This window comes from Caloenas nicobarica, chromosome 1 (genome assembly GCF_036013445.1).
Source record: "Caloenas nicobarica isolate bCalNic1 chromosome 1, bCalNic1.hap1, whole genome shotgun sequence".
Lineage (NCBI taxonomy): Eukaryota > Metazoa > Chordata > Aves > Columbiformes > Columbidae > Caloenas > Caloenas nicobarica.
The window spans coordinates 150,895,095-150,923,009 of record NC_088245.1 but is presented as its reverse complement, the minus strand read 5'-3'; the positions used below and the strand labels follow the sequence as shown (position 1 = coordinate 150,923,009).

At 40.3% G+C, this 27,915-nt stretch overlaps 1 protein-coding gene across 1 annotated transcript in view; it reads left to right on the top strand.

Moving 5' to 3' along the window:
- Nucleotides 1-14,114, top strand: part of EDAR (ectodysplasin A receptor) — a 73,690-nt gene extending 59,576 nt beyond the window's left edge. Inside the window, exons 6-12 of the mRNA XM_065656108.1 lie at nt 6,474-6,560; nt 7,771-7,899; nt 7,988-8,062; nt 8,366-8,438; nt 9,159-9,318; nt 12,337-12,397; nt 13,795-14,114. Of these exons, the coding sequence (XP_065512180.1) occupies nt 6,474-6,560; nt 7,771-7,899; nt 7,988-8,062; nt 8,366-8,438; nt 9,159-9,318; nt 12,337-12,397; nt 13,795-14,114 (905 nt within the window). The remainder of the gene's footprint in view (nt 1-6,473; nt 6,561-7,770; nt 7,900-7,987; nt 8,063-8,365; nt 8,439-9,158; nt 9,319-12,336; nt 12,398-13,794) is intronic.
- The last annotated feature ends 13,801 nt before the right edge of the window (nt 14,115-27,915 follow it).

The window sequence follows — 27,915 nt, the reverse complement described above, 5'->3', positions numbered from 1 at the left end:
ACTGATTGAGGGTTTTCTTTTTAATCTACTGTATCTATTCATAAGTATGCATGTGCACAAAATACTGTTATTTCCTTTCACCTCTTTTGCTGGTTGTATATACGAAAACAGATGCAATAATCAACCTGATGTAAGGTTTTAAGTCTAACACCTACCAATGATGGTTTAGCAAAAAAAAAAAGAAAAAGAAAAACAACAAAGGAAAACAAACATAGTCAAGTTATTTTTTAATTACCACAAAGTGAATGGCATCTAGAAAAATAAAAGATCGCTTTTATTGTTTTAACAATAAAACTTGAAAAACAACTAAACAGATGAGATGGAACAAATGACTAACAGGCTGACGGCTTCGTGTGACGAGCTGTAATCAGGGGGTCACTTCCATACCCATGCACTGAAGGCTGAGCAGTCAGCCTCCTTAGCTGAAATGCTTAACACAAACAAACCTAATGCCAAACCCACTTGTATTAGTGAAAAATAATTATTTCAGATATTTTTATTTTAACTGTCCATTCTTTGTTATATCACTAATTTTCTTTCCTTGCCAGTTTTGTCCTTTTGTAATATGATCAACATCAGGACTTTTTTTCCCCTTCTGTTTCAAATTATGCTTGCAAATGAATAGGCTTGTTAGCTGGAGCTAACAAACTTTTCTTTTGGGGGGTTGCGGGGGGGGACGTGGTGTTTGATCTCTGAACACCCCATTCCTCTTCACATGTGGAACGGGAGAAATGCTGAAGGCAGTGCTTTATTGTTCACTGGTGATATGGCCTAATTCTCATTCCCTTAGGGATGGAAAGGAACCTAATCTTAGGACAAAATTGGCCAGCCTCAGCCATAAACCTTCAAGGGGAGGGGTCTGAGAAGCAGATATGGGGTTTGCTGTCTTCACCGGCTGGGAAAGCTGGGCCCAGGTACCACTCAAGAGGGCACCTGGTCCCAGTGCAGCTCTCCTGAAAGAAAAGTCCAGCGACTTGGGTGCTCCCATGGTGAGCATCACCTGCCCATGGGAGAGGTTGCAGGTTTCTGCAGCATCGCTTTGCCCAGGCGCAGGAGCTGCAAACCCTGCAGAGCTGCAGGTTTCCACCGCCTGTACAGCCTGGCCACCACGGCACAGGGGAGATGGGAGAGCAGCTCCTTGCAGGTCCGATCGCTTTTTTCCAATGCTCCGAAGTCACTGTAGTAGGGTTTAAACAGCGATTATCCCCCCACTTCGTGCTGCACAGAGAAAGAGGTGATAACACTGAATTCCTGGGGACAGGGTGAACTCACGAAGCGTGTGCCTCTGACCTTCCAGTACCGTGCAATGGTCACAGCTCCCAATGAATCCTAAACAAAACTTCAACAGATGCAAATAAACTGCATCTGTTGCAATTTAGCATCACACAGCCTATAATCACCACTACTTCCCTGCCCTGGCAAAATAAGGGAGAAAGAGAACAGTTAAAGACATTAACGTATGCACAATAGCATAAAATATTTCATTTCATGTGTCTGAACAGTAGTGGTTACTTACATTGAGAATGACCAGATCGAAAATAGAAGTCTGGGACAACCTTGCTATCAACATTTTTTTAGAAGTTTCCATCTCAGGAATCCATTTACTTCATGCTCTTCCTGGTTTAATAACTACCTACACTAACTGAAGTATCTACCTGTGGCTCCAGGGAACAGAGTAACCTGTCTTACAGTACTCTGTATGTCTCCCGAAAAGGCAGAAAAACAAAAAGCAGTAAGGCAATCCTCCATTGTCTAGGGTAATCTCTTTTGTTAGAGATATTTATGCAATTAATATGCAATATTTTCAGAGCTGGCTAGTGTTTGATTACTGAAGTCATATGTAGACACCTTAGAGAGTGGCTTGGGTTTGACTGCTGCTTCAGCTTCCATGACTTTCTGAGCGTACAGGGTTTTCATATGAACTGTTGTTTCCTCAAATTTGAAACCAAACCTCTCGTGTAAGTACCTGAATACAGATTTACATTAATCTGAAAATTCTGACCTCTGCTTTCTAAATATCTAGGTCGCTATTTATGACTGGGTTTAGTTATAATCCAGTTTTCAATTACTTTGTCAGGTATAAACTGTCAACCTTTATTGAATTTCAACTCAATATGATTTATTTTTCATCTCATATTCCAGGCTGCTAGCTACATATTTGCATGTGTGCTTGATCTTACTTTGCTCCCATAACACACTCTCAATGATAGCACTGGCAGCTTGGGTGGCAGTAATGAGCGTGCGTCGCCATTCCGAAAAGGACCATGGTTATGAGGAAGGCGGATGCATTAGGAGGGAGCAGGATGCACTCGATGGCAAGAAATTGGTACATATATACACAAAGGCATCTTTAAAAGGCTTCTTATATCAGGATCACTTTGATAGTCTGTAATATACAAACTTTGGTTATTTTTATAAGAAGTTATTAAGTATTAAATAAACTTTTAAAAAAGCTGCTGCCAGCCGTGGGCAGCAGTGTTTTGCGTGGACCAGTAAGATGACACCCACAGCAACGTATGTCAGGAGTACATATGGTCTCCTACTGCACCTACTTCACTCACAAACACTTGCCAGGGGGCATGTTGCTAAAACACGAAGGTGGTGAAAGGTTTGGAGGAGAAGCCGTATGAGGAGCCACTAAAGTCACTTGGTTTGTTCAGCGTGGAGAAGAAGAGACCTCACGGCGGCTCCAGCTGCCTCACAAGGGGAGGAAGAGGGGCAGACGTTGATCTCTTCTCTGTGGTGACCAATGACAGGACCCGAGGGAATGTCAGGAAGATGTGCCAGGGGAGGTTTGGGTTGGACATTAGGAAAAGGTTCTTCCCCCAGAGGGTGGTGGACACTGGAACAGGCTCCCCAGGGAGGTGTCACGGCCCCAAGCCTGACAGTGTTCAAGCAGAGACTGGACAAGCCCTCAGACACATGGTGTGACCTGTGGGGTTGTCCTGTGCAGGGACAGGAGTTGGACTTGATGATCCTTGTGGGTCCCTTACAACTCAGTACATTCTATGGTTCTATGAAAACCGCCCCTCCTGTCACAAACCTTTGTCATTTCTTGTCGTAAATCTGTCTTGAGACACATGAACAACTGTAATCATCCTGTTGCATAAAGCAAAAAGGTTTTTTTCGAAACAAACAAAAAACTATTTTGTTGCCCAGCATTTGTTCACTATGGGGACAAAAGGCTGACTGCACGGCAATTTAAGTTAAAGCTATCTTTTGAGTAAAAAGCCCCAGGCATTCAAATGTGACTGCAAGTTCAATCGTTCTTTTAAACAATAAGTATGTGTTTTAAATAAACTCCAAGAAAGTTAGAACTAAATTACAACGTTTGAATAAAAACATTTATAATGCAACAACTGACCAAACTTCAGTAATAAACTTCTTTCCTAATGTCTTCATGACATTCCTACAATATTACTTACAGGTGTGTAGGAATATAAGCCACTCTTTTGCACAGCCATATTACGGCCATCAGTCTTTTTTTGGTCTTAAAATAAAGTTGTTTCCATATGTTATACTGTAGCACTTTAGGATGTCTCTGCCTGAACTAAGTCTTCATAGATGGTCTAAGTGTCATGTATATTGGAACCACAATTAATAATGTGATCAGGATGCAAAACTGTATGTGCACAGGAACAACTGACATGGCAGTCACGGTGTACTGCTGGATTGGGAAAAAGCAGCAGCTACAAGTTCTGTTTCTTTTTCCTCACACAAGAACAACGTGAATCGAACTTCTGCAGAAGCTGGCATTTTTGGTTCCTCTTGTAGTGCAGGTGCATTAATTGGCACTTTCTTCTAAGCCACATCTAAAGAAAAATCTTGGCTCACAATGAATGTGCCAAATTATTAAATTTGATAATAGGCTTAAAATATGCATAACAACTAACTCCCACCTAGGCGTATGTAAAAGACCATCACGTTCTATCACCAGCCTCGATTTTGCCACGACAGGCACTACAGAACAAACGAGGTGGCCCCGTTCCCATGCAAAGAAAATTCTGCACGTAGGCTCTGGAGCTGAAGGTGCTCACTCTTGTGCATGGGAGAGGCTCGTGTGTGCATGGTGTGGGCAACACACCTTGTCTTGATGTGGGGGAGAGCTGAGTGAAGCTAGATAGTGATGCTGAATGAAGAATGGATGACCTTGGTCCTTGCTGTTCCTTATGCTATGTGCTGCTGCGTGATTTCCCACCTTGGAAGGCTCTACTTCCCTTCACAGACAGGTGAAAAACATGAGCTTAACAATAGAAAATGCCTGAAAGATTGATTAGGTAGAAATACTTCAATGACTTCATATTTTGGATGAAGGAAAAGAGAGAGAGAGGAGAGTTTGATAAAACTTGCCTATGGAGGAGATGAGCTGGAGCTTGTTAGATAAGCTCCAAGCAGACCAAGCAGCAGAGCTTGCCGGTGTTCACAGAAAGGCAGGGTAAGAAAAGCTGTTGTTGGCTTGTTGCAGCTTGCAAGAACTGCAATTGGCTGTAATTGAATTTGCCAGGGAGACTGCAACAAGAGGTGTAAGACTGGTAGCTGGGGAATTGAAGGAAAGTATCAGGCTGCAGTATTGGCCATTTACTAAACCTCCTCTGTTGTCCAGCCGTGATGAGTAAATACATAAATCAAGACCAAAGGTGATTCACTTCAGTTTGGTGAAGAATTGCTAAAAATTTAAAAAATTATCTGTCTTTAATCTCCACTACATGCAGATGGCATCTTCATCTACTGATACCAAGGTGCTCTACTGCTATATTGCGGTTTCTGGAACTCATAACTAATTCTTAGAAGGAATTTTGTCACAGAGGAGGGACCAGAGGCAAGACTTATGTAATCTGCCTGTCATTTTCATAATATGAAAAGCATCTGAATTAACAAATTGGTATATTTAAAACTTTATGAAAACACTTCTTCAGTTTGAAAAAACCCACAATTATAATAAATGAATCTGCTTCCTTCTAACAAATGAGGTTTGAAAGAAGTTTTACCATTGTTAAAGAAAATTTATTTTGAAGACATCTGCAACTCACACTTTGTGGCCACTTTAAGAGTCTACATTTCTCATTCACTACATGCAGCCACATTTTATGTCAGGTAATACTTTTTTTTTTTCTTGTTAGAAAACATTTCTCTTAATTTGAAGAGCATGTATGTTTCTTTGTTCTTAACCACGGAACATTTCTCAGACCATTCCAGACCACCTAATTTCCTGTCAAGTTTACCTAGTGGATTTAATTTCTTGTAATATTTACTAGCCCAAAAGAATGGCACAGTTAGTTCTCAGCTACTCTAGCTGCCAAACCAGCTTGTGGAGCCATGTGCCGTATGTACCTTGCCAGATGACGAGGACAGCCTTTTGCCTTTAGGTCTGCTGAATTTAATTATCACTGGACTTTTTCCATAGGCAGCTACTGCAAAGCAGGAGGGATTTCATGCAGTCTCCAAGCCAGAAGTTGTTTTTCTGTGTCTGTTGACAGTAGCTGTTTGTGCAACCTGCCTACCAATGATACTCAAGTTTATTTGAGAATGAAGAGAATGTTTTCTCCCAATTCTAATGTTTTTAGTCTGTTTTGGAATGCTATGCCAACACCATCCTGTAGGAAAGCATTCCCGTCAAGAGCCTTATTCCCAATAATATCCAGTATTGTCTGGTATCGTCAAATTATCTTAATTTATGACTTTGTTTACTGCTTTGAAAACTTGGTGTATGACACCATCTGAAAGAATAGTATTCACTTTTAAACTTGACTGTAGAATTTAGACATGGAAACCCCTATTGGACAATATCACCCCTCTGCCAGTATTAAATATTCCTTTCAGTTCTTCATTTCACTGTTTCTGTGGATTTCCCCCCTCCCCAGAATACAGATGTGGACTGACAGCGGGAATCATTAGAAACATACCACCCAGATAGATTGCAGGAAATTCTAATATTCCCTTTTATGATAGTACAACTCCATGAAACAGAAAAGCATCCAACAGTATTATTTGTGACTTTTCCTAGGTTTTCTTGTGGGGTCATGAAGGTTTGCATGCCATCAGAGTTTCACAATGATCCTGCTAGTGAAGGGTGCTTGTGAGAAGCACTAATTTGATGAATCTACCAGCTGGGTCTTGGGCTCTGCAGTTGCAAATAATGGAGTGGGCATTGTAAATGGTTTGAGACATCAGCTGGATCCTGGAAAACTTTCTGCTACCCAGGACAGATTTGTAATGCGGGAATCTGTATGTAACAGGTGGCCCTGCCTGTGTCTGAAGATGCTGGGGTTTCTTCTAAACTCATAACCACTCAGGAACTTTGACTTCTTCCACTCCCTCTAGATGCTGAGCAAAATATGTAGTCTGTAATGCAATTTTCAACATGATAGAAATGCAGTCAAGCTAAGTAAAGGCTATTTTTACTTCGGCCAAGCTATTGCTTTGGCTGGACAAAGTAACCATGGAAGTTCATGGCGTTTCTCTTTATGTTGCAGGTGCAGGGGCTGCCTCTGGCATTTCAGCCATTTTCCCAAGTACCTCTGGCACAAGCACTTTCTCACCCTACCAGCATGCTCACAAAGGTAAGAATGCGTTCACGGATTTAATTTAGCAGCTGCTGGTTTTGAAAATAACATCCAAAAAGTGCAACTGAACTGAAAATATCTATTGTGAATTTAATTGCTAAAACTGCTATTTAAAATAATTCCAAATTAATTTTTATTTCTTGGTTAATCAACACCACCGGTTTAGTCAGACTTAAAATGGATTGGAACTGTGCTCAGTAATGCTAGCAATGAATTTAACTCATTATTTGTAGCCATACATAAATGGCACTATGCCTCAGCAAAGCTTAGCTTAGACAGATGAAAATAATTTAAGGCACAAATATAGCCAGTTTCTTATTGAGCTAACATAAACAGTTCTCCAGCATTATTATTAGGTTTTAAAAATATGCGAACCTGAGAAGACACAACAGGAAAGATGAAGTTAATGAGGTACTGACAATACTGATCTTCCCAGTATTATTTGGAAACATGATGATGAGGATCACGTTTCCAGAAAAATCAAAGTTTTCATGCATTTTAGCATATCTGCCATTTTCTGCATCTTTTTTTTTTGGCTTTTCAATACTAGTTTGTTGCATTCAAATTCTGCTTCTGAATATCTTTTCATATACTTTATTTTAAATTCGTTTTCCAGCCGTGCTGGTTTGTCTCTATTAGAAAAATATCAGTGCTTCCACGTGTGTATTGTGTGCTCTTTTTTACTGCAAAGTTTCTGAGGCAGCCATAGTTATCAACAATCATTTTATCGTTTTATCTCTAATCACAGTTGTCTGTTGCTTTTGTTTGGTTGGTTTTATTTGGTTTGGCGGGCCGTGTTTTGGCTGATTGGTTGGTTGGGTTTGTTTTGGGGTTTTTTTCTTCCCTGTGCTATTTCTCAGAATACAGCATTAGGAAAGCTGCCTCTCTTGCCTACATATAGCTTCCAGTAATATTAGCAGATAACATAGTTTCCTACACCTTTGTATCTGATGGATTATGTCATCAAATATTTTTATGAATACTGTTAACTGGTTATTGCAGCATAAATGTCATAATTTTGAAAAACTGTTGATTAGTTTGCCTTTGAGATGTAGCACTAAGTTTTTCAATGCTTAACAAGTAACCAAAATTCAGATCAACTAAATGAGTATGCAAATGTAAGTGCAGAGCAGACTGCAAACTGTTAACCATTCTCTCATCCTAAAAGATACTCCTTTATGAAATTTTTTTTTGTTGTTTCTTCCAGCAGATCTTTCAGGACAAGGACATCTGGCTACAGCTCTTATAATTGCAATGTCTACAATCTTCATAATGGCTATTGCCATTGTCCTCATCATCATGTTTTACATTGTGAAAACAAAACCTTCTGCTCAAGGTAATTATTTAGCACATAAAATTTTAGCTGCAGATGTTATTTTTAGATAGTTTCTGAGAATAATTAGTGTCATATTTTTATATTCTAGCCTGTTGCAAGAGCCACTCAGTGAAAAATGTTGAAGCCCAGGCTAACACACAAGAAGAGAAGAAAGAAGTGCAAGGTATAAGTTGCTTTAGTTTTGTTTTTTCTGTCCAAGACAACATTGAGCTTAAATAGTCTTAATGCATTTCTCTTCATTACAATTTCTCCTTTGAATTGTATAAAAATCACATCGGTGTACTAAAGAATTGCATATTATAGGGTTTGTACTTCCAGAATGTCTTTTAATTCTCTGATAGCAATTTAAAAGGTAGCACAGAGATTTATGTTTGCAGTAAGGTCGCCAGCAGAAGCAGCTCCTGAGACAAAACACTGGTTTGGAAACTCATTGCCAATTTAAATTTCTCTAATTGTTGGTCTGCAGATAATGTTGTAATATTCTCTGAGAAGGAGGAGTTTGAAAAACTTACAGCAACTCCAGCTAAAGCTGTTAAAAGGTGGGTAATAAAGAAACATACTTCAAGTTTGACTGAAGTGGGGAAGGGACATAATCACTGTTCATCCTGGTGCAGAGGAACATGTGAAGAACAAATTAGATGGGTGTGCAGGCAGTTTGCTGCAGCAGGGAGAAGACTAGATGCCTTAGTCAGGTTTTCCCTCTCTGGTTTCTAAGAGAGGATGACAGACATTACCAAAGAGAAACCCGTGTCCTCCCCGCTCCCTCCATGACCACTTTCTCAGCTCTTGGGGCTCCATCTCCTCTTTTGAGATGTCCATTTTTGGGACATCAGTGCTGCTGTCACATACATATTAGTAAGGTTCCCCTTCATTTTAGGCAGGAAGAGTAAAAATAGCTGCTCCAGGCCTCAAGGAAACTCCATCTGGGTGGCACAGTGTGATAGTTTTCCTCACCTTATGTCTGCCTGGTTGCCAAACCTGGCTGGGTAACATGATTAAGGTGGGCTACACACTGTTCTCAGTTGGAAAATCCCTCTATCAAAGGATTCTTGCAAGCTATGCATGGCTGTGTAACTTGGTGGGCATTGTACATATACCTTGGGCAGGGGAATGCAGTTACATCTGCAGGATTTTGGAGGAAAGGCATTTTAAAAAATGAAAGGCAATTTTATTCCATTACTCTAAGATTGCAAAAGGCAGATGATCAGAGTCAACTCATGAGAAGCTTCACTAAGATAATTGTATCCTTCATTTTACAGTGAAAATGATGCATCTTCTGAGAATGAAAGACTTTTAAGTCGTAGTATGGACAGTGATGAAGAAGCTGCAGTTGACAAGCAAGGGACTCCAGAGAGATGCTTGTTATCTTTAGTGCATTTGGCCAGAGATAAATCTTCTACAAGCAATAAATCAACTGGGGTAAGGCTATTTTGAGATTTCAAAATTGAGAGCGTTTTCCTGTGGTGGTTTTTTTTGTGTGTTTTTGTTGGTGGTGGTTGGTTGGGTTTTTTGTTTTGTTTTTGTTTTGTTTTTTTAAAAGAACAATATACAAACGATCACCTCCCAAAATGCATAATAGTGGAAACCAGATTAACTTACAAGAGCTTCTCCAGACAAATTTATTACAGAATCTCTTTCGTATAGTGACATACACATAGATATATATGCTGTTCAGGACTGAAAAAACAGATTTCCTACAAGAGTAATACCTTTGCTTTTTCGGGTATTATATTTTATATTCTAAAGAATTTTGCTTTTTGAGTATTATATTTATAGTCTAAAGAAAGAAATAACAAACAGCAAACTCTCAATATAGCTAATGCTAATACGACTAACCCAAATGCTACATTTACCACAGAAAATCCAAGACAGTAAAATAATATAACACCGTAACATCAGAGCACCTTGACCTAGTAGCATTGGCATTTCCATGGCACAGACTTTCCAATAATATCCGGTGTTGTTCTTGGTTTTTGTGTATAATTTTGCAAAAACCAACACGTGCTTTGAAGGTCACGCCTGTGTTCTGAAGGACACTGTAAATCCAGTGTTTGTTTTGCTGTGGGAGGCCTTTGGCCTTTGCTTCTTCCTGCTGAGCATGTACTGCTCAGGGTGTTTTGTCTCACTTGGAGTATTCCAAGGTGTAGTTAGGGACACACATCACCCACACAACTCTTTAGTTTATTTTAACATGAAACTATCCTTAAAAGGAAAGCGTCTGCTCAGATATTTTTTATGGTTTTAGTGCTTCAAAAATAATTAAAAAGTGGCAATATCTAGGACAAATTCACATCATTAATATCAAACATCATATTCCTTTTAAGAAACTTTTCAAGTTTTAAATTGTCGGGATGGTTCAGATCAAACTTTCTAAAATCGCTCATTTTTCAGCTGAGGCCAGACACAAAAAGTCTCAACAGCAGATAAATGTTTTTCTAATTGTAGGCAGTTATGACTATCTGAAAAGAACTGACTACTTCAATGCTCACGTTTTAAAATTTATTTTTCTAAGGTCTCTCTAAATACCCAGTCTTACTATCTTCTGTATGCATTTTGTTGAAACTGGGAAATACAAATTGGGTAGGCATGAAATCAGAACATTTAATGAGAAGTGGGTTACCTTCTAAAGACCATATAGCTACATTCTCCAGAGTCTTTTAGCTAGATAGCTCTTAAGCACATCTGAAGCATGAACTATTTCTTCCAGACTTTCTGTTTTAACACATTCCTCATGGACTGAAGCCTGCTGACAAGGTTGAAGACAAAGTTTCCAATGAAAGTGCAGACTGCATCAAGATTCTCTACGCGAACACCTAAGATTTCATAATTAAGGCAGTTGCCAGAAGATAGAAAAGAAGTAATTTTCTTCAGGCTGGAGATTAAGTAGCATTTAAACTACAGGAAATAGTATTAAGTAGCTGTTGGACAAGGGTAAAGAAAGTTGGTCTTATCCATGTCTGCTCCTTCCTAGTTAAAACAAAAACCATTATGCAACGAGCTATCCAATGCAAGGATCGTCAGGCTCAACTTTACCTGTTTGTTCTCAGCATAAGTGTTACAAATCCTTCATCTTCTGACTTGGGTAAAAAGAGCATCCTACATAATTCTTCATGGGCATGGAAGTATTTAACCTCCCTCCTTGCCCTAAAAATGAGAGCAGACTGAAAAGAAGTATCCAATAGTTCGCTTAGGAGGAGTTTTAATAAAGCTCATTGAAAGAAAATTTCCTGTTTACAAGGTTCTGAAACAGCTAATCCAAGACTACAATAGCAACACAACTGACTAAGCATAAGTAAATTACACCAAGAACATGTAAATGACAATCAGTGTCTGCATTGCATTGCAATACAACACACTTGCACAGCATCTGCACCTGTGAGATTGGCGTGGTGCAGGAGCAGCGGCCACTCTGTGGTCTCCAGCTGCAAGTCTGTTAATCCAAGTCATTGATGTGCCTTGCCCTTTACAGGCCAAATAAAATGAGGAAAATCTTTCCACAAAACAAAATGGTGAAAGCGGAGCTTTTTTTACTGGCCTGGTTCGCAGTGAAAAGTCATACATTTGTGGAGATAATGCTAGGGTCCCATCAAAAAGACAGCTTTTCAGAAAGCTCAGTCCTAATGAGAGCTGGCAGAGGGATGACAATTCCAGTCCCTGAGAACTCATGACATTTTGACATTTGTTTTCGCTTCACATTGAATCCAAAGCCAAATCTTGAGAATATTTTTGCTAAATGAAACAATATAAAAATGTTCATGTTCAGCTTGGAAAATGTCAGGTTCTCAGTCCGTTTCTTTCTTGTCAAAAATGACTAGAGCACCCTGGGCCTCAGATTTTCCCTGTTCAAAGCATCATTGATTTTTTTTTTTTTTTTTTAAATCTATCTGTAAAATGTTTCAGATTCAACCAGGCAAAATATCACAGAAGAATATGCAGCTAATTAATAATGCACTAAGCAGTTCTATGTCAAATGACAGAAATGAAGATCCCCTTCCTCTACAGTCCTCTTAGATTACTGGAAGAAGGCAATTTCAGTCTGAATTTAGTTCCCTGTTGCAAATCCTGCCCTGCTTTACCTGGACATCCCTGCATTAATTGCCTGCATGTGTGGTATTAAATTTGTCCTCATTGTTGGGAGTTTGCTTCAGTCTGAAAGAGAAATAAAATATACAAACACTTGGAGCAGAATAGTAATTGATCTAAAAAAAGGCTAGAAGACGGAAGACTCTAGCAGTGGAAGGTGAAATGAGAAATAGGTTTACGCTTCACAGAATTGCTGTGTCCTTTTCTTTGAGTGTTCAAAGGGACCCTTGAGGACATTATGTGATAACCTCTAGCACCATGAAATGAGGAACTCCCACAGGTTTTCCACTGCTGTCTGCTAATTGCTTACTCCTGTGAGTGAAAAATTAATGAAACAAAAATCTTCTCATTTAGATTCAAAGTCGAAGGAAAAAGATACTTGACGTGTATGCTAACGTATGTGACGTTGCAGAAGGTGAGTGTACAAAACTTGCACCTATAATAACACCACAAAATTAGATCACAAGCCTTTGCTATAAAATACGAAAGGCCTCTGCCTTCCTGTGGAAAGTAGAAAGTCCCAATCCAGAAAAGACCCTCTGAAGGCAGATTTGAGGCAGCCAAGCCCAGGCTGGGCTTGGGCTGGATCACACCATGGCTTGTCTCCAGGAGCATCCACGGGTTTCCTTCTGCCGCAGAGCAAGGAGGGTGGTGCTGGGTCATGCTGGGACATGCACACAGACCAAGTTTTGGAGAAGCTCTCGCATGCTCCATCTAGAAGAAACCCGTTTGGTGCTTTTGTCTAGTCCCTTGGACAACAAAGAAAAACTAGTTCCAAACATGAAAGTGTGATTTGGGGAGGGTCAGGACTGCATTTCAGGCAAAAGTCTTGACCTACTCTGCTTCTTTAAATGCTGTCCCACTTCTTATGACAAAAAGAGTGGAGTTTCCAAGTAAGACAGTGTTTTAAGCATTTTAAGCCTCTTTAGCACTTGACTACCTGGACTGTTTTGGCAGAAGAGACATGAATTAATTTCCCTGCACAAGACACGACTGCATTTATGTCCCCCCACACACACACACTTGGTGTGCCCATGTGTGCGTGTACGTATGAGCTTTCTGTGGTTCAGGGAGCTCTATCTCCCATCAAATTACTGCTGCTGAGGCTGAAGCAGGGAAACTACAGAAACAGGAGTCTGGTTTTGGGAAAATACTGTAGCTGATTCTCTCCTCTATTCTGTAACCATGAAAACATAGAAAAAAAATGTCCGGGAAAAAAATAGCTTTTTCCCCACAGGATGAATGTTAAATCCTCTCTAGAGATTCAGTGATAGTAATGACACTTGAAGCACTAGCAGGGACTTCATGCTCGCAAGCATCTGGCATCATTGCTTCACCTCCCTCCTCACATTCCTACAAGGGCAACTTTCAATTACAGAGAAGTTGCAGCAGCTGCTGGTGACAGACTCAGGGAAGGGTCAGAGCTGTCTCACGAGCTCACACACTGTGCCTGATGCGCAGAGGTGTATTAATGGAGCTGCTCACTAGGGATATGGTTGCAATATACTTTTCCTAACAGCTAGTAAATTGTTGAAGGAAAGGGCAATGCCATGGGAATTTGTACAACCCATCTAATACTTCTTTACTTGACAACTTTTTACTCTAATTATTGTAACCTACTGTCACTAGGAAGAATTAATTTGGTAATATAAAGTAATAACTTTAGAGCTAGATATACTTATCATGGTCTATCACTTAAAGGTTTTAGCTGTACTTATGGCTAACAGTATATACTGTAGTACTTTGATAGATGTCTTGAATAGTCGAGACTTGTGCACAGAGCTATCTGATAATAAGCACCTCACTTCGCAGGTCTGAGCCCTACAGAGCTGCCATTTGATTGCCTGGAGAAGACCAGCCGAATGCTCAGCTCGACCTACAACACAGAAAAAGCCATAGTGAAAACGTGGCGCCACCTTGCCGAGAGCTTTGGACTGAAGAGAGACGAGATAGGTGGTATGACAGACGGCATGCAGCTCTTTGATCGCATCAGCACGGCAGGTTACAGCATCCCAGAACTGCTAACCAAACTGGTGCAAATCGAGCGGTTGGATGCTGTCGAATCCTTGTGTGCGGATATTCTGGAGTGGGCGCAAGCAATGCCGGCTCCTGAACCAGCAGCGACGTCCTGACTCTCCTGTCTGGGACCCGTGCTTCCACATCACCCGCAAGAACCGTGAGTCCAGCAAGCACCATGTCAAAGACTTTGGACAAAAGACCATCGAGGTCTCTTCTACATAATCGCTCCTGATGACTAACAGGAAGCTCTTCTCTTTGACTTCTAAAAAAAGTGAAGTTACACATCTACCAAAACACCGGCAGAAGTCTCCCAGGAAGCTTGGTATGAACCATGTCATTAGCAAAATGATCATGTTAAACAGTTGCTGATAATATGTGGACACACAAACATCCATTCTGTGGTCTGTGTACGAGCATATGTGCAGATAACCCTGCTGATACCCTTCCTGCCTGGCCTGCAAGAAAGCCATTGAACTGCTCTCTGAAAATATTCCTGCCTCTTAAGGCTTTGCTCAAAGGTTTAATAGTCAGTCAAAAGCAGTACCACAGCTACAGTGCCAATCAATACACGTTAGGCACGTACATTTCTATTGGCTCTAACACATTTAATTTAATTTTCTATACTTCACATGGGTTTGTTGAATCTAGAAGTGTGTGCATAGGTGTATATACACAGTCCTCAGGTTAACCAACTATATTATATGAGAAAAGAGTCAACATGATTTACAGATTGAAGTGCTTCAAAATGCTGTACATAATGCACATAAATGCACTCTCGGTCAACATGGACATTTCAGAAATTTTAAATTCAACCTGCTGACTTGCTGAGGACAAACTGGTTAGCAAGTGTGCAGTAAAAGTTGGCAGTCACTCCTTGTAAGTTGAAAGCAAGAAGTTCTTCCCTCCTGTACTGTTACCAAAAAAAAAAAAAAAAAAAAGGCAATGAAAACATCTTGTCCACTACCATGAAAAATTTATTTTTCCAGTAGTGACACCTATATATCAAATTCTATTACAAACCTTATATTACAAGCAGAGAAATTTCAGCAGACGACAGTTGTACACATTTTCCACTAAGACCAAAAGAGTACATTTATTTAGAGATACTTTAAATGCAGAAGAATAAGTGGGGTTTTTTTAAATGTTGTACTCTTGTAAATGTAAACTGTGAGCACAGAGTTCACTGGTAAAAATCAGATCCCATGGAAGATAAACATTTTGAGCTTGTGTACAACAAAAATTGACTTTATTTTTTTCCTTTTAACTAATCTCTGATTTTCCCAGTTAAAAGTTCTCTAAAACTTGTACAGACCACGAACCAGTAGCTGTTACAAAACCTATTTGCTTAATTTATAGCTAAAATGTGTGATGACAGATTTCAACAATTGTAACCACTAAATTAAGAGATGTGACAGTTACAAAGCAATACTTTTCAAATTCCAAAATGCATGACTGAACAAAATGCTATAAAAATATTAACTATAACCCCAAAGTTAACAATCAGTATTCCATCAGTTAGTAACTAGATCTTATCTATGGTAGTATCATAATTGTGTGGAACATTTAGTACCACCCTTTAATGTCTATATTTACTGTCTTTTCAGCACTTCATTTGTATAGCAGAGGAAGTACAGACTGCAACATAAAACCTATCCTTCTCCTTATTCATCTTCCACCATTTATTTCATATCATAACACATATGCCAAATCTGATGAGAATTTTGACTTTTCTTTTAAAGGAAGCAGCAAGCCGCATTTATTTGAACATTTAACTAGCTGATTCATGTCTAATTTCGGGGTGAAATTCTTGCTTTCTTGAAAGCAATGGCAAATTAATGCAGATTTCAACAGGCTTCACTAAGATTCCCAGATTTCCTGACGACTCAGCAATCTTCAACAAGATTTTCAAGACCCTGAATTTACAGTTTAGGACTATTGCTACTAAAAAAACCAAACCAACCCAACCAACCAAAACTGGGAAGATTCTATTATTTCTTGTGCCAGTGTGTAACTACAGTGTTATTCAGTGGACTGCCTCCTAAACTTCATGTTTCATTTAATAGTACACACCATTTATTTGTTTAAAAGAAGATACAGGAATCCTCTTTTTTATGTTTATTTGGCCTTGAAAAATTAGGGTCTTGAAATCAATGGTGCCAATGTGAATACAAACTATTTAACATTATTTTATTTAGTATACAGTATTTTTATTGTTACACAAAAGATTTACAGGAATGAAAAATTTTCCTGTAGATCTTGCCAAAGCTTACTTTCTAATAATTTTGTTTAATGCTGTATATATAACTTATTATATTGTAAAATATGAACATAAGATATGCTAATAAAATAAAGAAGTCAAAGACAATTGTATTAGCCATTTGTTTGATTAAATAATATATTCCCTTCCAAATCTGTAATTAAATGAGTTAGCCAGGGGCTAGCAGGCACATTACTGTGGTAGGGGAGTGTCTAGGTAACATATATGAAGGAATCTTTGTGTTCCTGTAGGATCACAGAATCACAGAATCACAGAATCACAGAATGTTAGGGATTGGAAGGGACCTCAAAAGATCATCTAGTCCAATCCCCCTGCCAGAGCAGGAACACCTAGGTGAGGTTACACAGGAAGGCGTCCAGGCGGGTTTTGAATGTCTCCAGAGAAGGAGAATCCACAACCTCCCTGGGCAGCCTGTTCCAGTGTTCCGTCACCCTCACTGAGAAGAAGTTTCTTCTCACATTTAAGTGGAACCTCTTGTGTTCCAGCTTGAACCCATTACCCCTTGTCTTACTGTTGGTTGTCACCGAGAAGAGCCTGGCTCCATCCTCGTGACACCCACCCTTTATATATTTATAAACATTGATGAGGTCACCCCTCAGTCTCCTCTTCTCCAAGCTAAAGAGACCCAGCTCCCTCAGCCTTTCCTCATAAGGGAGATGCTCCACTCCCTTCATCATCTTTGTGGCCCTGCGCTGGACTCTCTCCAGCAGTTCCCTGTCCTTCTTGAACTGAGGGGCCCAGAACTGGACACAATATTCCAGATGAGGTCTCACCAGGGCAGACTAGGCAGGGGGAGAACCTCTCTCAACCTACTAACCACCCCCCTTCTAATACACCCCAGGATGCCATTGGCCTTCTTGGCCACAAGGGCACAGTGCTGGCTCATGGTCATCCTGCTGTCCACCAGGACCCCCAGGTCCCTTTCCCCTACACTGCTCTCTAATAGGTCATTCCCCAACCTGTACTGGAACCTGGGGTTGTTCCTGCCCAGATGCAAGACTCTACATTTCCCCTTGTTATATTTCATTAAATTTTTCCCCGCCCAACTCTCTAGCCTGTCCAGATCTCGCTGGATGGCAGCACAGCCCTCTGGCGTGTCAGCCACTCCTCCCAGCTTGGTGTCATCAGCAAACTTGCTGATAGTACACTCAATTCCCTCATCCAAGTCATTGATGAATATATTGAACAGTATTGGTCCCAGAACTGACCCTTGAGGCACTCCACTAGATACAGGCCTCCAACCAGACTCCGCCCCATTGACCATGACTCTCTGGCTTCTCTCCTTCAGCCAGTTTGCAGTCCACCTCACTACCCGATCATCCAGTCCACACTTCCTCAGTTTTGCCGTGAGGATGCTGTGGGAGACGGTGTCAAATGCTTTGCTGAAGTCAAGGTAGACCACATCCACTGCTCTGCCATCGTCAATCCACCTTGTTACGTCTTCATAAAAGGCTATGAGGTTGGTCAAACATGACTTCCCCTTGGTGAAGCCATGTTGACTGTCCCTGATGACCCTCTTATCCTTGATATGTCTTAAGATGGCACCAAGGATAAGGTGTTCCATCACTTTCCCAGGGATGGAGGTGAGGCTGACCGGTCTATAGTTGCCCGGGTCCTCCTTCTTGCCCTTTTTGAAGACCGGAGTGACATTTGCTTTCCTCCAGTCCTCAGGCACCTCTCCCGTTTCCCAAGACTTGGCAAAGATGATGGAGAGCGGTCCAGCAATGACTTCAGCCAGCTCCCTCAGCACCCGCGGGTGCATCCCATCTGGACCCATGGATTTATGGATGTCCAGATTGCTTAATTGCTCCCTAACCCAGTCCTCATCAACTGAGGCAGACTCCTCCATTGCCCTGCCTTCCTCTGGGGCCTCAGGGGTACGGGGCTCCTCAGGACAGCCTCCGGCAGAGTAGACAAAGAAGGCATTCAGTAATTCTGCCTTCTCTGTATCTTCTGTCACCAGGGCACCCACCCCATTCATCAGTGGGCCTACATTGCCTCTGGTGTTAGTTTTATCTGCCATGTATTTGAAGAAGCTCTTCCTGTTGTCCTTGACCCCTTTCGCCAGGTTTAACTCTAAGGAGGCCTTAGCTTTCCTAGTTGCCTCCCTACATCCTCTGACAACAGCCTTATATTCTTCCCAAGTGGCCAGCCCCTCCTTCCATGATTTGTAAACCCTCCTCTTCCACTTGAGCTTACGCAGCAGTTCCCTGTTTAACCACGCAGGTCTCCTGGCTCCCTTCCTTGACTTCCTGCGCGTCGGGATGCACTGATCTTGAGCTTGGTAGAAGCAGTCCCTGAATGTTAACCAACTATCTTGGGCCCCTTTACCTTCAAGCAGCCTTGCCCACGGGATTTCCTCCAGCAATTGTTTGAAAAGGCCAAAGTCGGCCCTGCTGAAGTCCAGGGTTGCAATTCTGCTCGGTATTCTGCTCCCACCACAGGAGATTCTGAACTCCACCATCTCATGGTCACTGCAACCAAGGCAGCCCCCCACCTTTACTGCTTCAACCAGACCCTCCTTGTTAGCGAGGACGAGAGCCAGCAGTGCACCTCTCCTAGTCGACTCCTCCACCATTTGCATCAGAAAGTTATCGTCAATGCACTGGAGGAACCTCCTAGACTGAGGCTGGCTGGCTGAGCAGTCCTTCCAGCAAACATCAGGGTGGTTAAAATCCCCCATAACAACCAGAGCCTGTGACTGTGAGGCCACGCTCAGCTGACCGCAGAAGGCCTCATCAACTTCCTCACCCTGATCTGGTGGCCTGTAATAGACTCCCACAACAGTGTCACCCCTGCCAGCCTGCCCCTTAATTCTCACCCACAGACTCTCAACTTGCTCCTCAACCGCACCTGGACAGTACTCTATACATTGTAGTTGCTCTCTCACGTAAAGAGCAACTCCACCACCACGCTTGGCTGGCCTGTCTTTCCTGAAAAGGACATAGCCATCCATGACCACATTCCAGTCATGTGAGCTGTCCCACCATGTCTCTGTTAATGCCACCAGAAATACTGCTTCTCTGGGAACTTCCAAAGCAGAAACCATTCTTCCTTTGTCAATATAGTTTTGGATCAATAATTCACCTTGCAGGTACTATGAAAATGCCAAACTGAGCAACTTCTTGGAGAAACTGTTTGTAAGTTGTTATGTATGTACTGAGAGCTGGTACAGACGATGAGACTGGTGAGTAATCTCTCAGTAGCAATACTCTCTCGTTAATGTGTGTTCCTAAATTAGCAGTACTATGCCACATTATTGGCAATCTCAACTGGAAGCTTTCACTGCATGACAGGATAATTATGTTCATCCATTCTCAGGCTGCACTGGTGAGACTGCCAGCAGAACCACCAGCTTCTACGAAAAACAGAGCACCAACTTGCATTTCCCTCAGCCCCTGGTGATTAAACTAAGACTTTCCAAGTATTTCATACAGATCAAGCATTTTCTAAATGGAAGAAAAACTGTCCTACTTTGGGACAGTTTGGGATTTTGTTTATTCAGATTCATTTGTCGGTTTCAGCACGATGAATATGTTCTCGTTTCATCAACAGTTAAGGGACAGAAAGGCTCCAGAAACTGCAACAAAAGCTTCAAGTTTGCTGGGTAGTTGGGAGGAACTGATGTTCTGAGTTTCACTTTACTGTCTTTTTACTCCCTGCGCTATATGTGCAGGAGTTAACATGGAGTGAAGCTCACTCCAACAGGCATTGCTGCATCTAAACACATCGCTGTCAGAAAGACTTGAGCATTCTCTGCTTCAATGTGCTTATGGACAACCAGCCAAAGGAGAAACTTTGGCTTCTGGGGTTTAACTTGACAGAGCGCAAACTCAGATCTGCGTAAAAAATCCATGTCCTTCCATTGTGTAAAATAATGAACCAAAACACAGAAACACAACGAACAAAGCACCTGAGAGCCATTTTCGGATGTTGTCTTTGCTTCAGTTTTTCCTTCTTTTTTTTTTTTTTTTCAATTTTTGATTTAAGTTCAGTGCTTCCAGCACACTGTATTGTACCTGTGCAAATACAGGTGCCTGCAGTGAGATTCATTTTACACTAAATAATTAAGATGGGTTGCATCCTCAAACTACAGGCTATAGTGTCTCTAGACTGTAAAGAGATCCTGGAGTGACAAGCTTTGATGTAAACACATATTCTACAGATGTCAATGGTTAGATGAGTTGAATCTAAGCAAGTAACCAACTTATTACAGGTGTGTGACTGTATTTCAGCTCAGCGACGTCTCTGAAATACCTGCAGCCAGCAAGTATAGAATGCAGATGACCATGAAACTACTATAAAGTATGTTAATTAGTGTGCTGTTGTAGGGAATAATTGGAATAGATAAATGGTCAGGGTGTAGTTAAGGTTAATTTCTCGGGCATTGTGTACTAATGTTCTTAGTATGTACAGCAAATCGGCTCATATAAGATTAAAGATATGATTGATTCTGATATCCTAAATACGATAAGTAATTTGTAACAAGAAGTTAAACGGAAGTTTCTAAATTTTCACATAAGAACATTAACGATTTTAACCCGTTGCTGTGACGTTACTTCAAATATAAACACATTTCTTATTTCACAGTCTTAAACAAACCTCACTTCAATGATCCAGACTCTGAAGAAAACACGATCTCCGTTGCTTAGAAGTGGCTCCTCACTGCTCTGGCAAGCAGTTGATCACCTGCAGACTGTCTTCTTCAGAGCAAAATATCAATCCTGCTTTTGGTGTGAAGAAGCCAATTTGTATGTTTGCTTTTAGAAAATACTTCTTCTTTTCAGCTCCTGGCAGCATTTCTTTAGCAAATGCTCATTATCTTGGTCTCAGCTTTTTAACCTAATGCTGAAGGACCAGACTGAACAGAGAGGGGAAAAAAAAAAAAGGCTAGTTACATTAGCATAAATGCTCAGATAGTGATTTCACCTTGACTAACCCATAAAATGTCTTTACACAGCTACAGATCTACTTTGATCATCCCTGAAAGTTCGTTGTCTTACTCATCACGACAAATGCTACACACACACAAAAAAATTGTTATGGTAGAATATTATATTTCTCTAAAAGGCTGCCTTTTCACAGTAGAGTGGAAAGGCTACTGTTTTACCTTGTCCTGATTGCCACAGTCTCAGGATTTTCCTCCGGACCGAGGGAAAATTGTGCCTTCTTTCAGAGCAAAGGAGCACACCAGCAGCAAGAGGGGCTTCCAGAAGGCAAGGTGGGAAAGGCTGGGGAGAAAAGTGAGAAAGTAGAGGTTCTGCAGCACAGCAGGGAACGGGAGGCCACCGGTAAGGACAGGGGCAGGTACAGGACAAGGCCTCAAATAGTTGTGTAAAGAATGTTTCTGGGAGTTAGGGGAGATGCACAGAATTTTCCGCAAACAAAGTTTTTAGAGTTGGACATTAAGACCCAATCCCTAAAGAAATGCGTGGGTCAAGGGGAAAATTATTGACAAGACCTTTTGCTTCCTTTTTGATGTACACTTCTTTTTTTTAAAAAAAAAAACCTAATTGTTCTTCTTTATACTCTGATAAAACCAAACTTTCAAGTTGAAAAGACCCTTTAAGTCCTTGGAAATGCTTACTTAAAATAAAAGACTGAAGAGCTTCACACAAAGCTCCAGTCAACTCCAGGTTTTGCCACAAGAACTTCTACAGCCCGTGCCATGGGCACTGTAAAAACAGCATTAGGGCTTTTTTCTTTTGTTATGCATCAGCAGGCCCTACTAGAGAGAGCACTTAGCTGTGTGTCTACAGATAAACCTATTCCAAACTCCATCACCAGCCTTTTGGGTGACTTTGTGGAAAGTCCCTCCCAGGCAAGATTAGTACCTACTACCTTGCCAGGCCTTTCTCTCTTAACCCCAGCTTCCTAGCCCGACCAGTATCATCCCAGTTTTAACTTAGAGAAACTTGCCTGACTTTGCAGACTCTCTCTAATCTTAGGTTGCAGTCAGGAACTGCCCTCTACATAGTGTTTGATATCTGATGATCTTGGTCTGATGACATCAATAAAAAGAAACAGAGGTAAGGTGGGCTGAAAACCATGGGTCTGTGCCTTGCAGCATAAAGCAACAACAGCTGACTGCCTCTGTAGTTTGAGAATTTGTGATCATTAATCCATTATCCACGAACAAAAAGATCATGTGTGTAAATGCCCAGCAGTAGGGGTTGGAGGATGACCCAAAAAAGGCCGGTTGAACTTCTCCCCAGCAACCTCACAGCCTCACACAATTTAGAAATCCTGCTTTGTTATAAGAAGGGTGTATTTAAGAGGTGAGAAAAAAACAAAACAAAACAAAAGAAAACAAAACAAACTTACTGTTGGAGGTGAAAACCATGACCCAGAGGTGAACCAATGACTTCTGTATGCAGAAAACATTCTTCCGCGAGCAACCTCTATACTTCTCTGTGATAATGAAAAGCAAAGAGAGCTTATACCCTTATTATGTATTGGACAGGCTTCCTAGTGCATATTCCAGTAAATATATTAATATAAACAGGGTGAGAATGCACTATCTATATCTAGCTCTAGACACATAATATTGCATATGTATTCTATTTCCCCCACATCCAAATAAGCTCTTTTGATTATTTATTGTGATATGAATTATAATGCATAGCACCTGTTACCTTGAGCATTAATTTACCACTATCAACCACTCTTCAAGGACAAAAAAATGTTGGTTCCATTTTGCCAGAGTTCTGTGAGGCTAGACTGCCTGCATACTTATATTATGGAAGAATGATAAGAAGCCTTGCATGCTGTACTGCAGAAGACGTCAGTGATTAGCTGTTATACAGGTCACACACAGAGGCATCTCATTTGTCCATCAACTTTAAAAAAAAAAAAAATCATTTTTTTTATAGTTGGTGAGAGGGGCTGCTTTAAAAACAAGCTTGTAATAGAATTCAGGTTAGTATGGTAAGACAGTTCAGGAATACGCAATGATTTTCCAATTTAACCCACCACATAGAAGCAAATGAAAAATCAGGAGGATGTAACACTGGAGACCAATTAGTAGAAAGACAAGTGATACAGGAAGGAAGCAGAGTTAGGCATATATTTCTGGAATTTGGCCTTGGTGCACAAGGCTGCTGTGAAAAAAGATGCCATAGTCATGCTCCAGTGTGGAAGAGGACAAACCAGGAGAACATGAAACTGCGACGTTTTGGGAAGGACAGCGGAACAGGGAAATTCTGTTTATTTGCATTTCTTATTATAGAAATAGCTCTTGAATCCACATACTAGAATACTATTTCTTCTCAAGGACAAAAACCAGTCTGGCAACACTAGTTACCTCCAACCTTGTTCAAAGGCATACTGCTTTTCCAAAATGCTGATGTGTGGGTAGATTATTATGCTCCTGTTGGAACTCTTGTACCACATGATACTTTTATTTTCCTGTAAATTGGACAGATTTTTTTAGTTTCTTTTCTCCATAAGGAACTGTACTGAGGATGCCATTTTATGGAGCTGAAGATGACCTTACAGTAAACTTATTAATAGGAATGTTATACTATGCTGAGCTTTCCCAGCTGCTGTTGTTAGCATAGTTTACAGCCCTTGCTTGTGCATGTCTACCAGAGCAGTTACTGGCCATTAAGTTGCAGTGATCGGTGAGATGTGGTATATTCAGGGAAATATTCCTTGGGACCAGTCTAAATATCCTTCAGTGATGGGCATAGAAAGATTGGGTTAAAAAAAAAAAAAAAAAAAATATATATATATATATATGGCTTCTTGGATTTCTTTTTCTCAGGTAATTCTCTCAGTGTGACTTCAGAGATCAGAATGTCTTGTGAGTTATGTCTTGCTAAATTTCGACTCGGGAACAGTCACTCGAAAAAAGCTGCTACAAGCAATTAAACACTAAGTGATTTTGTTCAAAGTTATCTCTTCTAGTAGTGATCAGGTAGTCACAAATATACAAGACACTTGCTTTCAAAATTATGTGAAAAGCAAAAGTCTAATAACCAGGAACATTCCTAACCGTGGTCAGAAGATGGCATTAAAGAGTTCCATCAGCCCTAAATGCATCTGTTTTTGACAGCGGGTAGTAGTGGTTTTGACACAGAACACGACGATTGTCAGTATGACACATAAATATGCCTCTGCACATCACAGCGTTTCTCAGGGAGATGTCTAAGGTAGGATCACACACAGCACTGCGCAGCACTATCACTTTCAAAGTCTTTGTTAATTTTAAGAACATGTGCACATTATATCATTAAGAGGAGCACAAGCGGTCACTACTTTGCCACCACAGTTCCTCTAACCCTTTGGAAAGTGGAAGATTACCAAATTGTTTCATAGATCAAATTTTCAGATTTTCCGGACTAAATTTAGAATGTTATCCTGAAGATAAATGCTTTCGATCAGACCATCAATCCCTGAAGCTGTATAAGTTTTAGGTGAAAAACTCAGTATATAACTAAAGGATCCAGTGTCACAGCTCTAAATTACGAGCTCTGCTTACAGCCTCTTTTAAATCTGAGCTGGTAAGTTAAATAACGCATTTTAGACATTGATGCTGATCGTGAATAAAAGTACTTTAAAATTATGTTGCCTTCAGCATACTTCACCTTTCAGGTTAATTTATCTGCTACAAGAAATTTTTCCCCATATTATATTGAATTCAGTTATATAACATTAAAAAATATGCAAGCCAGTCATGTTCAGGAGAACTGGAAAATGACTGTGAAATCCCACTTCAAGAGGCAGACCGTTTATCAGCTGGTGAAAGTCACAAATATAAAGAAACAGAGCACACCGGTGCAGGCTGGGTAATGGTAGCCTACTTTCTTTAGATCTGCCAAGCTTCTGCAGGTACAACTGCTCCCTGCCCAGGGAACAACCTTTCTTATGGATTTGCCCAATCTAGACTTTGTAGATTGTCTTGCCTATTTATCGATAGGAAGCCTTGGATAAACAGCAAGGGCAATTACAATTCTACAATAGATGCATTTGTAAAAAAGTTGGGTAGCCTTTTCTCAGCTGAAAACTATCCTAACATAAGCAGGTGCAATATTCTTGTTGACTTCCCCAACGAGGACTTTCACAGCTGTTTGAAAAAGCTGCAACATAAAATTGTGGATCAATTCTTTATCTTCCTTTAAAGTGACAGGTTGTGACTACTAGAAACTTTCTTTGTTTCATGCCAGTGATGGTAGTTAAGTTTCTGGAGATCTACACGCAAGCAAGACCATTTGAAGCTACATGTTCTGACTGACCAGCTGGCTGCTGCCACAAAGTGTGAGTTGCTTTCTTTCATTTAGGTGCAAGTATTCATAAGGTCTCTCTCTTCTCAAATTATCTCAAAGAAACCCAGTTAAAAATTAATATTCTCTTGCCTGCTGCCACGTCTGGCCAGAGGTAGCTGGCAAATTCAAAACAGCGTATCCCTTTTCAGGAATGCAGACAGACAGTGATCACATAAACCTTATTTCCTTAGAGAATCGGGAACCACAGGAAATAGCTGGAGTTACAGTTACCTTTTCAAATGTTTCTTGTAGACAGTCTTCCGAGAGAAGGATAAAGTAGTTGAAATTCATACTCATATTACAGTACCCACACGCTGCAAAAGCAGAAACCCCCAGGAAATTCTAGATTCCATCTGTGAAGGCAAGACTAGATAAAGAGGTGCCAAAACTGTGGACAACTTGACAGAAATCTACCTTTCCCAAACCAAAATCAAACCACCAAGACAGCTGGGAATGCAACTAGCTTCCTTCGTTCCCCTTCCCCACAGAGGCTGCCAAGGTCCCTCAGGGGAGCACTAACAGGATGGGGATGTTGGAGCAAGGACACAACATGGACTGCTGTGGACAACTGGGGTGGGCTGGACCACAAGCATGATGGTCAAGACCATGAAACAAGCAGGTGTGTACAAAATGTGACATACCAAATATTTAGAAGCAGAAATACATAAATAACTGTGGGTTTAGTACGGAATTTATCCTAGTACCTACTTTTGGCTGTTAATGACAAAGGCAAGCTAGGCTAGCTATGCTTCTAATGTAGACAGCATTATTAGTTAGCCTAGTTACTCCGGATAATCAATTACAAATTGAAACAGATAGAGTTAAAATCTCCATTTCAGTTTTTTATTTCCAATCATTTTAGTTCCATTTTTGGTAGACTGACATTTTACTTTCCTTGAAGTCTCTGACCCTGAAATCACACTGTTGTTGGACAATCATTTCACATGTGTTTGTAGTCCATATGTCCCATGAAACCACGTACAATTAAAGATGTGATCTAACGCAAACTGAAAATCCGATGGCAAATAAAACTAGTTCCAAATTCATCATTGTTTTACCTTTCTAGATATTAGGAAGACTCATAAATATTTCTGCATTAACAGGATTAGAGATAAATTTGGGAAAAAACATGGCACGGTTTATATCCTTTAGCGATCTTTGCTGTGAGGTTTTAGGACAATGTACTGAGGAAGTATAAGTTGTCTGTTGGCAGCTGGCTTCAAAACTATCACTTCTGCCATCGCAAGTTGAGCCTCCATATGGCTCTACCACTGTATATATGTGACTCTCATTTTTTTTGCCAAGAATTATTACCCTCAGTTGAAAATCACATGCACGTTTTGGAACTTCACTATAGTTTTTTTATTTATAGAAGTATCTATTCTTCACAAGCCACTTCATATTCATTTCCATAATTCATTTATTTCTTTATTTCTGATACTTTTAATGTTTACTGTGAAATCAAGAACTTGTATTTTTCTTCAAAGCTCAGTTAAAAGTTACTTAAAAATAATTAGTCTCATCTTTAGTTCATCAATCAATTTAACTACATTAATACTTAACAGATCCAAAAAACTTTTTTTTGCATTTTAAACAGAAACATTCTAGGTCATAAAAACTTGAAATCAACAGTGATTCATCTTTTCAGACTGTAAAAACTACTGCATATAAAACCCAAGGGATCAGCAGTAAAAGCGACACCATACTCTAGGCATCTCTTTACCACATCACCTTTGCCATTATAAGATGTGAACACATTGTGTTAAATTGGTACCACAAGGAAGATCAGCAGATTAACAGTGATGAAGGCTGAAAGCCAAGAGTACAATCAACACTACTGTAGACATGGGAAATCTAACAACTTCCTATAGCTTTTTTTTTTTGTTATTAATTTTCTAATATTTTTAACAACCGAGCAGACAGAGAAGCACATGAGGACTGGGAAGACAATTCCTAAGAAAGAGGATTTTGTCTCCAGTCAAAGCTACATGCAAACTTTTGCACTGCTAGTAAATCTGACAGAAAACCAAAACTACAGATTAAGAAATACTTATTCCAAAACATAATCCACTGTCAGCAAAAGCTTTTAGCTGTGATTAGTGATATTTTAAAATTACCTAGGATTAGTTTCCTGCCCAAAGAGCACACACTGCTCGCTCACTCGCTCCTCCAGACATACTTGGTGCCAAATCTGCTGTAGACTCCTTTCATAGGAAAGCTTGTCAGAAATGTAAGTCGAATTGCTAGAAAAATATTTGCAGTTAGAATTCAACTTCAAAGACGCAGTTCAAAGACTTCTGGTAAAAAATACAAAGGAACAGCAAGAAAAAATGTATGAAAATGAGAAGTAAACTTCTCTGAAGTTTTATA